Source organism: Trachypithecus francoisi, unplaced genomic scaffold, assembly GCF_009764315.1.
Source record: "Trachypithecus francoisi isolate TF-2019V2 unplaced genomic scaffold, Tfra_2.0 Lachesis_group11, whole genome shotgun sequence".
NCBI classification, from domain to species: Eukaryota; Metazoa; Chordata; class Mammalia; order Primates; family Cercopithecidae; genus Trachypithecus; species Trachypithecus francoisi.
This window is the reverse complement of record NW_022681456.1, coordinates 76,467,347-76,481,186: the sequence shown is the minus strand read 5'-3', so window position 1 is coordinate 76,481,186 and position 13,840 is coordinate 76,467,347. Positions and strand designations below refer to the sequence as shown.

The window sequence follows — 13,840 nt, the reverse complement described above, 5'->3', positions numbered from 1 at the left end:
GCCGAGGTGGGCGGATCACGAGGTCAGGAGATCGAGACCATCCTGGCTAATACGGTGAACCCCCGTCTCTACTAAAAATACAAAAAGTTAGCTGGGTGTGGTGGCGGGCGCCTGTAGTGCCAGCTACTCGGGAGGCTGAGGCAGGAGAATGGCGTGAACCCGGGAGGCGGAGCTTGCAGTGAGCCGAGATCGGGCCGCTGCATTCCAGCCTGGGCGACAGAGCGAGACTCAAAACAAGAGAACCAAAAAACAAATGTATGGTCTCAAGAAATCAAGTAGAGGAGTATTGTGTTCCTCCGGCCAGCAGGTGGCACCATCCTCGTTTGGTGCGTTCCGCTGGAGAATTGTGGCCCTTCCGCCGCGCCGTAGGTTTGTCGCCTCACCTTTGCGCCAGCCGGAGGGAGTTTACTGCGGCCGGGTAGATGTCGCTGCTGCGGTCACTGCGTGTGTTCCTGGTCGCGCGGACCGGGAGCCACCCGGTGAGAAGTCCTGGTCCTGGTACCGACCTGCTTTCCCTGTAGTTCTCCTGTGCGCCTGTACCTTTCCCTTCCTCCCAACCCCGTTTGACTCCATCCCACCTTCCCGGACAGCATTTCCTCTGCCCAGTCCAGTCCCGGTGCACCCCCGTTTGCACACCGTCCACTCGCTGCCAGTGTACCCTCCACACTCTGGAGTTTGCTGCTTCCTGCCCCTCATCCCTTTCTTATCCCATCCAGGTTGGGTCTCTTCTGCGTCAGTCGCCCCAGCCACGGCACACATTTCATGCTGGGCCCCGTCTGTCTGCCTCGGCCTCCAGCAAGGAGCTCCTCATGAAACTGCGGCGGAATACAGGCTACTCCTTTGTAAATTGCAAGAAAGCGCTGGAGACTTGTGGCGGGGACCTCAAACAGGTGTGTGTGTGGAGGGGTGCAGGGCAGAGTACTAGAGCTCGACTTCAGACTCTTGGAGCGGTCACGCTGGGGAGCGTGAAGTTAGACCTGCTCTCCAGTGACCATAATGGCACAGCCCTAAGTGGAAATCTGGCTTAAATGACAACCTTGGCCTTCACTTTGTCTTATTTGGAAGCAATTGAGTATCCCAGGATTAACAAACCAGACTGTTATGGTGTTTCTTGTTGCCTGGAGCTGAAAGGGTTTGTGTGAGCTTTACAGTCAGATCAATCAGGAGTCACATTGTGGTGCCCCCCCCCCCAGTCTGACTTTAGGCATATATATATATGTATACATATATATTTTTTTAGGCGGAGTCTTGCCTTTGTTGCCCAGGCTGGAGTGCAATGGCGCGATTTCGGCTCACTATAACCTCCGCCTCCCGGGTTCAAGCGATTCTGCTGCCCCAGCCTCCCTGGTAGTTGGGATTACAGGCGTGTGCCACCACACCCGGCAATTTTTTTTTTTTTTTTTTTTTGTATTTTTAGTAGAGATGGGGTTTCACCGTGTTGGTTAGGCTGATCTCGAACTCCTGGCCTCAGGTGATCTGCCCGCCTCGGCCTCCCGGAGTGATGGGATTAAAGGAGTGAGCCACCGCGCCCGGCTGACTTTAGACGTCTTAACCTTTCAGAGTTGTGTAATTTTTGTCTGCGCAGCTATGCGTCTCTTAACCAGGAAGATACATTCTGAGAAATGGCGTCGTTAGGAGATTTTGGCTTACGCACGTCATAGAGTACTTACACAAACCTAGATAGTGTATTGTACTACAGCCTGGGTTATATGGAATAGCCAGCTGCTCCTAGGCTGCAAACCTTTACAGAATGTTACTGGACCGAATACTATAGGCAGTCGTAACACAGTGGTAAGTATTGTGTATCTAAACATGGAAAAAGTACAGTAAATAGGCATAAAACATAAAAAAGATACATCTCTATAAGGAACTTATAGGGAACTTACGCATGGAGCTTACAGGACTGGAAGTTGCTCTGGGTGAATCAGTGAGTGGTTAGTGAATAAGAAGTCCTGCCTTAGGACACTACGGTACACTACAGTGGACATTAAAACAGTACACGTATGCTACATTAAATTCGTAAGAAATTTTTTCTTCGATAATAAGTTAACCTTAGTTTAAGGTAACTTTTATAAACTTTTAACATGTTTTAAACTTTTGGACTCTTTTGTAGTAACAGTGTAAAACACATATTGTACAGCTGTGCCAAAATATTTTTCTTTATGTGCTTATTCTGTGAGCTTTTTTCTGTTTTTAAAATTTTGAACCTTTTTTGACTGGGCGTGGTGGCTCATGCCTGTAATCTCAGCACTTTGGGAGGCCAAGGTGAGCAGATCACCTGAGGTCAGGAGTTTGAGACTAGCCTGACCAACATGGAGAAACCCCGTCTCTACTAAAAAAGTATAAAATTAGCCGGGTGTGGTGGCGCGGGCCTGTAATCCCAGCTACTCGGGAGGCTGAGGCAGGGGAATTGCTTGAACCCAGGAAGTGGAGGTTGTGGTGAGCCAAGATCACGCCATTGCACTCTAGCCCAGGCAACAAGAGTGAAACTCCGTCTCAAAAAAAAAAATTCAAACCTTTTTTTAATTGAAATATCTTTTTTTTTTTTTTTTGAGACGAGTCTCACTCTCTCCCCCAGGCTGGAGTGCAGTGGCACGATCTCGGCTTACTGCAGGCTCTGCCTCCCAGGTTCACACCATTCTTCTGCCTCAGCCTCCCAAGTAGCTGGGACTACAGATGCCTGCCACCATGCCTGGCTAATATTTTGTATTTTTAGTAGAGATGGGGTTTCACCGTGTTAGCCAGGATGGTCTCTATCTCCTGACCTCGTGATCTGCCCACCTTGGCCTCCCAAGGTTCTGAGATTACAGGCATGAACCACCGTGCCTGGCCAAAATTTTTTTTACCTTAAAAAATTGTTTTGTTAAAAACTGAGACACAAACACATACATTAGCCTAGGCCTACACAGGAGTGGGATCATCATTAACACTGTGTTCCACTTCCACATCTTGTCTTGCTGGAAGGTCTTCAAGGGCAGTAACGGGCATGGACCTGTTGTCTCCTATGATAACAATGTTTTTTTCTGAAATACCTCTTAAAGGACCTGCCTGAAGCTGTTTTACTGTTAAATTTTTTCATTTTTTATTTTTTTGTGACGGAGTCTCACTTTGTCACCCAGGTTGGAGTGCAGTGGCGTGATTGATCTTGGTTCACTGCAACCTCCACCTCCTGGGTTCAAGAGATGCAACCTCCTGAGTAGTTTATCAGTTGGAGTACACTCTAAAATAACAATAAAGTGTATATATTATAGTAAATACATAAACCAGTAACATAGTTGTTCATTATTGTTGCAGGTATCATGTACTGTGTGTAATTGTACATGCTATATTTTAATAGGACTGGCAGCACAGAAGTTTTCTTTACACTAGCATTGCCACAAACATGTAGGTAATATGTTGCCCTACAATGTTAGGAGGGCTACAGTGTCGCTAGACAATAGGAATTTTTCAGCTCCTTTATAATCTTAGGGACCATCATCATATGTGCAGTCCATCGTTCGAAATATCGTTATGTGCTGCATAACTGTATAAAGAAAATACAACTGTGTGCCCCATAGGGTTGTTGTGAAGATGAAATTCATCCAAGGCACCGGTTATAATAATATCGGGTATTTGGCATTTAGTGGTAGACTGCCAGTAAATGATAGATTACTTCAGTTTCTGTTAGAGAATTTAGAAAATCAGGAAACCTGAGCGTATCTTAGAATTACGTTTAGTTCTAAATTCTGTGACTTTGTTGTCTGCTTTTTTTCTTCTCAATTTATAGGCAGAGATCTGGCTCCACAAGCAGGCCCAGAAGGAGGGCTGGAGCAAAGCTGCCAAGCTCCAAGGGAGAAAGACCAAAGAAGGCCTGATTGGGCTGTTGCAGGAAGGAAATACAACTGTATTAGTAGAGGTGAGTTGTTGGAAATTCCAGATACCAAGAACAGCTGTCCCTTGGGTGTAAAGCTTGTAGTAGGCCCTTTATCTTCTTGAGGAAGAGATCTGTTTAAGAACCATAAAGGGTAGTTGAAGTTAAACTCATGAAACCTTGGGTATTAGTTATGAATTCATTTAAGTATAGAAATGTACTGGTGTGTTGATGAGAAATGGCCTAGCAGTCTAGAATATTACTCCTGAATGTGAGTCTGGTGCAGCCTTACCCCTTGTCACTGATTGTTTCCTGGAACAGTTAGATTACAAAGTTAATTATATTAATTGTTGTTGAATAGAGAGTAGCTATTTTAGAGGAGGTTTGGGGGCCCTAATTGGTGAAGAATCAGGTGTGGATTAGTTTAGAGTGAGAGATGGGAATAAACAAGATAATAGCATAAGTGGTTTGGAGTTGGGATGGCTGGAGAATGAGGTGATGATGGTGTGCAGACACAGGTAAGTGGTGAACTTGTAGTGAGTCCTTCAGGACATTATTGAACCATCTTCTGAATATACAGGCTATTGCTAACTCACTGGCCCAACATGAATCACTTCATTCTGTTTCAGGCTAGGAGAGGAACTGTAGCTTTAAAATTTTGGAGTCATTTTTTTTCTGTTGAGTCTGTAGCTTGTTCTGTCAGTATCTTGATTTACTCTCCAGCCTTAAGGCACTTTTGGAAATTATTAAACAGCTTATACAGCTATATCAATTTGTTCCCACAGGTAAACTGTGAGACGGATTTTGTTTCTAGAAATTTAAAATTTCAACAGTTGGTCCAGCAAGTAGCCCTTGGAACCATGATGCATTGTCAGAGCCTAAAGGATCAACTCTCTACATACAGTAAAGTAAGTTTGGGGTTTGTCTTCAGTGTGCTGAATTTGCTCTCCTCATTGGGTCTTTGCTGTTCCTGTTTTAGACATTCTCATGTCTCCTTCCCTTACTTCACATCTCTGCTTAATAGTAGTATAATATGCATATACACTTATAATTTGCTTTTTTCACTTAATAATATATCCTGGAAATACTCCATAGCAATTCATGAAGGTCATCCTTTTTATTTTTTCCAACTACATAGTATTCTGTTGTATGGATGTGCATTAATTCTGTTTAATCTCCTATGTTTGGGCATTTAGGCTGTTTTTACAATTTTATGATTAGAAATAATTGTTCAATGAATAAACTTGTGCGGTATTATTGTAAGTATATCATCAAGGTGAATTCCTAGAAATAGGATTTCAGGGTCAAAGGATAAATGCATATGTAGTTTTATTAGATACTACAATTTCACATCATTGGATTTGTACCATTTTGCATTCCCATCAACAATGTGCAAGTCTAGCTCTAACATTTTATGATTTTATGAAAATATTGTTCTTGGCCAGGTGCGGTGGCTCACGTCTGTAATCCTAGCACTTTGGAAGGCTGAAGCAGGGGGATCACTTGAGGTCAGGAGTTCAAGACCAGCCTGGCCAACATGGTGAAACCCTGTCTCCACTAAAAAATATATATAAAAATTTGCCAGGCATAGTGGCGCATGCCTGTAGTCCCATCTACTCGGGAGGCTGAGGCAGGAGGATGGCTTGAATCTGGGAGGCGGAGGTTGCAGTAAGCTGAAATCATGCCACTGCACTCCAGCCTGGGCGGCAGAGCGAGACTCCATCTCAAAAAAAAGGAAATACTGTTAAGAAATACTGTTCTTGGCCAGGTGTAGTGGCTTACGCCTGTAATCCCAGCACTTTGGGAGGCTGAAGCAGGAGGATCTCTTAAGCTAGGAGTTCAGGACCAGTCTGAGCAACATAGGGAGACCCCCATCTCTATATTTAAAATAAAAAGAAAATAATTGTTCTTGATTTCTAGGAAATTACATTCTAAGAAGTTAGACTGGAGGATGAGAGTGGAATGTTATTGGGGGTGGTGCGGTGATAGAATAAAATATTTATAAAGATGGAACTGTTACCAATTTTTAACATCCTTGGCTTAATGAAAATATTATCTACACTTAGTTGTCTTAAGTAATTTTTATTTTTATTTTTTTGAGACGGAGTTTCAACTCTGTTTCCCAGGCTGGAGTGCATTGGCACGATCTCAGCTCACTGCAACCTCTGCCTCCCAGGTTCAAACGATTCTCGTGTCTCAGGCTCCCCAGTAGCTGGGATTACAGGCGTGTGCCACCATGCCCAGCTAATTTTTGTATTTTAGTAAAGACAGGGTTTCACCATTTTTGCTAGGCTGGTCTCAAACTGCTGAACTCAGGTGATCTGCCCGCCTCGGCCTCCCAAAGTGTTGTGATTACAGGTGTGAGCCACCATACCTGGCCAATAATTTTCTTAGAAATAGACTATTTTTGCCTATTCTTTTGATAATTTGAATAGTACAGAATCAGTTCATGTTTGTTTTCTTTGTGTACTTAGGGCTTCTTAAATTCCTCTGAGCTTTCTGGACTTCCAGCTGGGCCTGACAGAGAAGGCTCACTCAAGGATCAGTTGGCTTTAGCAATTGGTGAGTATTTGTAAAGGTTCTGGAAACTGGAAATTAGGGACTGGATCTCTTGTTATCTTATTCCTCCAAATCTAGGTCAAGAATCATGTACCTACAAGGGTCAGATGATATGATGAGAAGTGGTTTGTGTGTTAGATGTTAGGGAACATTAGGCATCTTAAAGAGCTCATATGCTGCTGGAGGAAGTGTCATTACCAAGCTCTAACCAATTGTTATATCTAGGGAAACGGAGTCCCAGGGTCATCAGAATTTCTAAATTTCTTAAAAGGATTTACATTTATGTCCAAAATCTCACGGGTTTTGGCTGTTTGCAACTAATTAAAATTATTTTCATCACTGTGCCAACAAAACAAAGCATGTCTTCAGGCAGAGATGGCCTTTTGACTTCCAGCTAAGTGCTTTAGTATACACTATAGGGAAAATAGTACGTTAAAGATTATTTCCTCTTCTTTATAAAAGGTTGCAGGACAATTGAGGAGCATTGTTTTTAGGAATTTGATCTTTCTTTTCAAAAAATCTGGTTGTGAATTTGTAAAGATACATTCTTTTAGAGCCTGTTGGCTATAGGAACCACATCTGGATCATTGTGATGGGACTAGCGGGGATCTTGCTTTCTGCCTAAGTCCTTGACGTAGGGAGGGTGGTAGGGAAGGGGCTGGAGCTTGCTGGGAATTTACTGCTCATCTGAAGTTTCCAGTCAAAGCATCAGTTCCGTTTTTATCAGGTCATCTTGTATTATCTATGATGTTTCAATGAGTCATGGGTGAGAAACCAGGCAGACAGCTGTGTATGGGACTTATTAAGAAATTCTGGAAGAGCTGGGTTTTTCAACCTTGTCGGTTTCTGGGAATTAACTATTGGGTATATGCTTTGAGCTATTTTAAAATTCGTTTTGGTTTCTGTATTCTCCTTTTCCATGACTTTTAGATATTACTATGGCTCATCCAGGCATACTTTCTGTTTATGGTTCTCATAAATAACTGACAATATTATTTTTTCTATTTTTGATGAGGGCTTTGAGCTGTGGACTTTTTCCTGATACAAGGGATGATCAGGACTTATCTGTGTCAGTTATGGAGCATTCAGGGTGGTGGGAAAAAGTACTTAATTGCTTTGGAGTCAGATCTGAGTTTTAATTCTAACTCTGCCTTACTGGGTGGGTTACCTAAGTTCTCTAAGCCTAAGCTTATTGTAACAATAGCTAGCTTTTGAGTGCTCACTCTGTGCCAGATACTGTAGTTAATGCTCTCTCTCTCTCTCTCTCTATATATATATATATTTTTTTTTTTCTGAGACGGAGTTTTGCTCTTGTTGCCTAGGCTGGAGTGCAATGGCATGCTCTCGCTCAGTGCAACCTCTGCCGCCAAGGTTCAAGAGATTCCCCTGCCTCAGCCTCCCAAGTAGCTGGGATTACAGGCATGTGCCACCATGCCTGGCTAATTTTTGTATTTTTAGTAGAGATGGGGTTTCTCCATGTTGGTCAGGCTGGTCTCGAACTCGTGACCTCAGGTGATCTGCTCGCCTTGGCCTCCCAAAGTGCTGGGATTACAGGTGTGAGCCACCGTGCCCAGCTGCTTTTACATATGTAATTTATTTCTCCCCAAAACCCTGAAAGGTAGGTGGTCTCATCTCTGTTTTAAAGGTGAGGAGACAAAGGCTTGATAAATTTAGTAAGTGAGATTATGTCATTGAGTCACTTGCCCAAGGTCATATAGTCAGTAAAGAGGCAGAACTGAGACCTGAGTCACATATACTTGTGTCACCACAATCTATGTTTGTTTGTTTTTTGGAGAGAGAGTCTTGTTCTGTCACCCAGGCTGGAGTGCAGTGGTACAATCTCAGCTCACTGCAACCTCTGCCTCATGGGTTCAAGTGATTCTCCTGCCTCAGCCTCCTGATTAGCTGGGATTACAAATGCACGCCACCATGGCCAGCTGATTTTTGTATTTTTAGTAGAGACGGGGTTTCATCCACGTTGGCCAGGCTGGTTTTGAACTCCTGACCTTAGGTGATCCACCCACCTCAGCCTCCCAAAGTGCTGGGATTACAGACATGAGCCACCACGCCCGGCCTCACAACCTGTTTTTAAGTACCAGAGTGCCTGGTACATAGTTGATGCTTCATAAAGGTATTCTTCACTTCCCCCACTCCCACTGCCCCACCCCGTGCCCCTTTTCGTCTTTATACAAAAACTGAAAACGATGTCTCTTCATCTTACTGCATATCCTGTGTAAATGCAAAGGGACTGTCTTCCAAACTGGGCCTCTTCTGTTCTTGTTTTGGTACCATCACAGACATCACAATTTGTTGGTGTGTTTGGTTTTTTGTTTTTGCTTTTTTTAATAGGAAAACTGGGAGAAAACATGACTCTTAAACGAGCTGCATGGGTGAAGGTGCCATCTGGGTTCTACGTTGGCTCTTATGTCCACGGAGCAATGCAGAGTCCCTCACTTCACAACCTGGTGCTGGGGAAGTATGGGGCCCTGGTCATCTGTGAGACGTCTGAACAGAAAACAAACCTTGAAGACATTGGCCGCCGCCTTGGGCAGCATGTGGTGGGCATGGCCCCCCTCTCTGTTGGCTCCCTGGATGATGAGCCTGGGGGAGAGGCAGAGACTAAGATGTTGTCCCAGCCATACTTGCTGGATCCCTCCATTACCTTGGGGCAGTATGTGCAGCCTCAGGGGGTGTCGGTAGTAGACTTTGTGCGGTTTGAATGTGGAGAAGGTGAAGAGGCAGCAGAAACTGAATAGGTTCTAGAGACTTTCGGCCCAGGAGGAATATTTATTTTTAGCTCTGGACATCATTACAAAAAGGAGTATTTCCCAAGCCTCTTCAGATCGAGAATGTATTTTTCATTTGAGTTACAACGAGATTATAGACTTCATGGGTAAAATTATTAAATAGTTATATAATAAAAATAATTTTTTCCTTGTTTGCATAATACTGGGTTTAGCTTTTCTGTGCCTTTCAAAAATAACGGGCGGGCCTTATTGACGTGATTGACAGTGTCTTGGAGAACAGGTATCAACAATACTGCTGCTCCCTTCAACATAGATTGATTATGGTGTTTCTGAAATTTCTAACTTACATGTTCTGTCTTCCACCTTTTATGACATGGAATTCTTTTCTGTTTTTGCTTTGCGATACTGTGGACCATGCTTCTGCCTCGGAACCTCCCTAGTTATGTTACTTCTGCCACATGAAATTCTTTGGGATTACTGATTCAAACCTAGAGTTGTCTGGAAACTGGGGGTTATCTTCTTTGTGATTGTCTGTAGCGTGCTTTGAAGGTGCTCTGCAGTGGTAGGCACGCTGGTTCTGGCTTCATTTAATTAAATTAATAACACATGCCTCTGTTTCTCTTTTGGATAATATGTGGGTGGGTGAGTACTGAGTTTCCTGGCCAGCTGTAAGGCAGATTTTGACATTCTTGTGCCAGAAACAGAAATTAGAGTAGTCCGGTTATCCAGAGAGGTCACTTAACATTGCCTCTTTATTTCCCCAGTACTGAAACATTTCTTCCAACATAACATAAAATTACCATAACAAGCAAACCCAGAATACTGAAAATAACCGCATTTGTTCATTAGAGGTATCTTTATTTGAAAAGTTAAAAATGCTTTGAAATGATTTACAGGTTAAATAGATTTTAGAAATAATGATCTTAAAATTGAAAACAAAGGTAGGTCCTGGTATAATACTAAACAAAGTTATTAAACATTTTGAGCATTGTTTTTTGGTTCTCTTTCTTTCGATTTCTCCAGATTTATGCAGTTTTTTTTTAGTGCTTTCTGCTGAAGCTTTAGCTAGAGGGCCACAAAACCCAAAAACTATGTGGTTAACATTTTAGATATATAACAAGGAAGGAATGCAAGGATGAGAAAAAATGGAGAACAGTGATTTTCAGACTCTATTATATCTAAATTAAGTAGCTGAATGTCAGGCAGAAATTGGTGGATAAATTATTTCCTGATACTGACACTATCTGCCCTCTTCTGTGGCTTTGCAATAGATACAGGCCTTCTTGCTTTAGAAAAGCCCCTTTTCTTTCTTCATTTGCAGCTGTTTCCAGCCAGGCAGAGCCGCAAATTGCCCTCTTGTGATGCCAAACACAGACACAAAGTCCTGTTCGGAGAGGTAATTCTAAGAGAGAAAACAAAGTTTCTAGTTAGAAGGAAGACATGACATCAGTGCCAACAGAAGTTGGGAAAGTCAGAGCAAGAGGGAGTTCTAGGTGGATCCTTGAAGAGGGAAGTACGATGACTTTCTCAGAAAGGCGTTTAGAGATTTAAATTATTCATTGGAGAGGTGTTCTTCAGTTCAGGGAGTCCCATTTTGGCCTGTGACAGAAGCTTACTGGATTCACTGCTCTCACAGTGCCAGCAAGCACCAGTTTCTTGCCAGAAGGCAATAAATGGGTTATGTATTAAGGATGAATTATAGACATCAAATTTTGGCAGAATGAAGAACTAAATTGAGCCATGGTTTTCCTTGTTTTCTGCCTGTAACTACCATTTTTACCCAGAAATTTTCAAATGCACGATCCTATTGAGCATAAAATTCTTCGAAACATTTACTTAATGATTTATTGAATATTTATATACAAATGAAGATTATTAATTAAGTAAAGATTATTAATATATGGGCTCTGCTTTCAAGAAAATTGTAGTCCAGATACTTGAGTTGGTTAGATAAGATATTGTGGGAAATCCAGAGTCCAGAGTCCATTCCCAAATCAACTTCTTCAAGGAGAAAATAAATTTATTCTTTTTTTTTTTTTTCCGCCTCCCGGGTTTACACCATCCTCCTGCCTCAGCCTCCCGAGTAGCTGGGACTACAGGCGCCCGCCACCTTGCCTGGCTAGTTTCTTTTTTTGTATTTTTTAGTAGAGACGGGGTTTCACCATGTTAGCCAGGATGGTCTCGATCTCCTGACCTCGTGATCCGCCCGTCTCGGCCTCCCAAAGTGCTGGGATTACAGGCTTGAGCCACCGCGCCCGGCTTTTTTTTTTTTTTTGAGACAGAGTCTTGCTTTGTCGCCCAGGCTGCAGTGCAGTGGAACGATCTCGGCTTACTGCAACCTCTGCCTCCCGGGTTCAAGCAGTTCTCCTGCCTCAGCCTCCAAGTAGCTGGGACTACAGGCACCCGCCACCTGCTAATTTTTGTATTTTTAGTAGAGATGGGGTTTCACCATATTGGCCAGGCTGGTCTTGAACTCCTGACCTTGTGATCCTCCTGCCTCAGCCTCCCAAAGTGCTGGGATTACAGGTGTGAGCCACCGCGCCCCGCCAAGAAGTTTATTCTTTTAACTCAGATATGTTAATTCATTCAAGCGAAATTTAAGAATGCTTGCTATCTGCTGGGCACTGTTGTAGGTGCTGAGAAGCTGAGAATATGATGGTGAACAAGACAAAGGTCCTTCCTTTTAAGGATATTACTGGAGGGGGAAATAGGCAATGAACAAGTATAAAGGGACTGGAGCGGATATGGGAAGCAGTATTAGGGTGGTCAGGAAATGCCTCCTCCGGGGGGGTGACACTGGGGCTGAGACCTACACCATGAGAAGGTGCTGGCGCTGTGGTGATTTGGGAGAGGGATGTTTTCTCAGGCACGAGCACTAGCAAGTGTAAAGGCTCAAAGGCTGGAATAAGCATGTTTAAGGAACAGCAAAGCAGCGGCTGTACTGGCTGTAGGGTGGTGAGTGATGAGGGTATAGGTATATGAGATGAAATCAGAGAGCTAGGCAGGGTCCAGATTGTATAGGCCTTCACATTCTTTTTAAAAATGTAGTGGGAAGCTATTCGAGGTGTTTTAAACAGGGCAGTGCCATGTTTTAAAGATCCCTTTGGCTGTTGCGTGGGGAACGGATTGTAGGAACAGGTGGAAACCAGTTGGATTGTAGTATGTAGTCCAAGATGGCTGCACTAGACTAGTAGCAGAGAGATGGAGAGCAGTGGACAGAAGCTAGCTGATAGATTGATGTAGGTGGAGAGAAAAGAATCAAGAAAGAACCCTGTTTTTTTTTGGTTTGAGCTCCTGGGTAGCTCAGATGTCCATTGAGCGGCTATAGCGTGCTGTGCCAGAACTGTCCTAGGCCATTTACTCATGGAGAGCTGCACTTCCAACAGACACAGTTCCTTCAGCCACTCACCTCCTTTTTGGCAGGGTTTACATCCTCAGGTAGCTCCTGATTCTGGTTTTTCAACAGAACTGCTATAGGGTAATATTTTGACTCACTGTCATTAGAATTCACAGAGAAGGTTGCATTCTTCATGTCCTAGGTAAGATAAGATAAGAATGTAGGCACAGGGAAAAGACTCCTCAGTGTCTGTATGGTTACAGTTCTAAATGTGTGTAATATTTAACATTTTGACTTGTGCCACTTCACCCTCTATAATCATCTTTCAGAGCAATGGTCCGCAAACCTGGCTGCATGTCAGAATCATCTGGGAATAGAAAATATTCAGATTTTGGGGTTATTCTTGGGAAAGGTGGTTCAGTAAGTCCAAAGCAAGTCCTGTATAGCCAGTTTGGCATACATGTTGTGCCGGAATCTCATTTGAATATTGGAATCACATACCTTCTCTTAGTACTTTTATTTAGCCCTGCATTTCCAGCCTTTAAATGACTTCAGGTTGTAGTTCTACTTAAATACAATTTAAAGATACTATATCAACATTAGCTTTAGAATCTGAGTTTGTAGAGCACAAAGGACAGAATTGCAGGTTTGAACTCCTGGTGCCATGCACTCCTCCTGAGGTTAAAGAACTGCTGGATTCCTGGCCAGAGGCTCTACTTCTTTTAACCATTAAAATAGGTGTAAATGGTCTAAGTTTCTGTGGATTTCACTGTCAGAAACGAATACAAATGTCATTTGGGTTAGAAGCTTATTTCTGAAAAATACTGCCAATGACTTTAATCTCTCCTAAATGGCAGAGTTGAATAATAAAACAAGTTTTCATTTTTTTTGTTGTTTTTTTGAGATGGAATCTCCCTCTGTTGTCCAGGCTGGAGTGCAGTGGCGTCATCTCAGCTCACAGCAACCTCTGCCTCCTGGGTTCAAGCAATTCTCCTGTCTCAGCCTCCCGAGTAGCTGGGACTACAGGCGCCCACCACCACGCCCGGCTAATTTTCATATTTTTAGTAGAGATGGGGTTTCACCATATTAGTCAGGCTGGTCTCAAACTCTTGACCTTAGGTGATCCACCCGCCTTGGCCTCCCAAAATGCTGGGATTACAGGCATGAACCACCGCACCCAGCCCCATTTTTGTTTTTAAACAGCAAGTCTGTTTGAAAATCTGGAAGTCAGGAAAATAAGGAACTTGGCTCTCAGACCTGCTTGTCTATTGATTACAAAAAATTTTTACATGAAAACAGACAACTATAGTAATACTCCTTAGTAATACTAAGGAGGACATGAGTTTT

The 13,840-nt window shown here is 43.1% G+C and overlaps 2 protein-coding genes across 11 annotated transcripts in view; one reads left to right on the top strand and one right to left on the bottom strand.

Moving 5' to 3' along the window:
* Window positions 1-346: 346 nt before the first annotated feature.
* The window catches only part of TSFM (Ts translation elongation factor, mitochondrial), a 21,388-nt gene continuing 7,894 nt past the window's right edge, over window positions 347-13,840 (top strand). For 2 of the 3 annotated variants that reach the window (XM_033221476.1, XM_033221477.1), the window contains exons 1-5: window positions 347-479; window positions 717-890; window positions 3,767-3,895; window positions 4,636-4,758; window positions 6,325-6,412. In XM_033221476.1, the coding sequence (XP_033077367.1) occupies window positions 423-479; window positions 717-890; window positions 3,767-3,895; window positions 4,636-4,758; window positions 6,325-6,412 (571 nt within the window). In that variant the 5' untranslated portion in view covers window positions 347-422. Of the gene's footprint in view, window positions 480-716; window positions 891-3,766; window positions 3,896-4,635; window positions 4,759-6,324; window positions 6,413-8,758; window positions 9,357-13,840 lie in introns of those variants that run through there. The other variant, XM_033221475.1, reaches the window with a different exon arrangement.
* The window catches only part of AVIL (advillin), a 22,577-nt gene continuing 18,730 nt past the window's right edge, over window positions 9,994-13,840 (bottom strand). For all 8 annotated transcript variants that reach the window (XM_033221467.1, XM_033221470.1, XM_033221466.1 and 5 more), the window contains 2 exons: window positions 12,566-12,691; window positions 9,994-10,558 (listed from right to left, as the gene is read on the bottom strand). In XM_033221467.1, coding sequence (XP_033077358.1) covers window positions 10,445-10,558; window positions 12,566-12,691 — 240 coding nt within the window. In that variant the 3' untranslated portion in view covers window positions 9,994-10,444. The remainder of the gene's footprint in view (window positions 10,559-12,565; window positions 12,692-13,840) is intronic.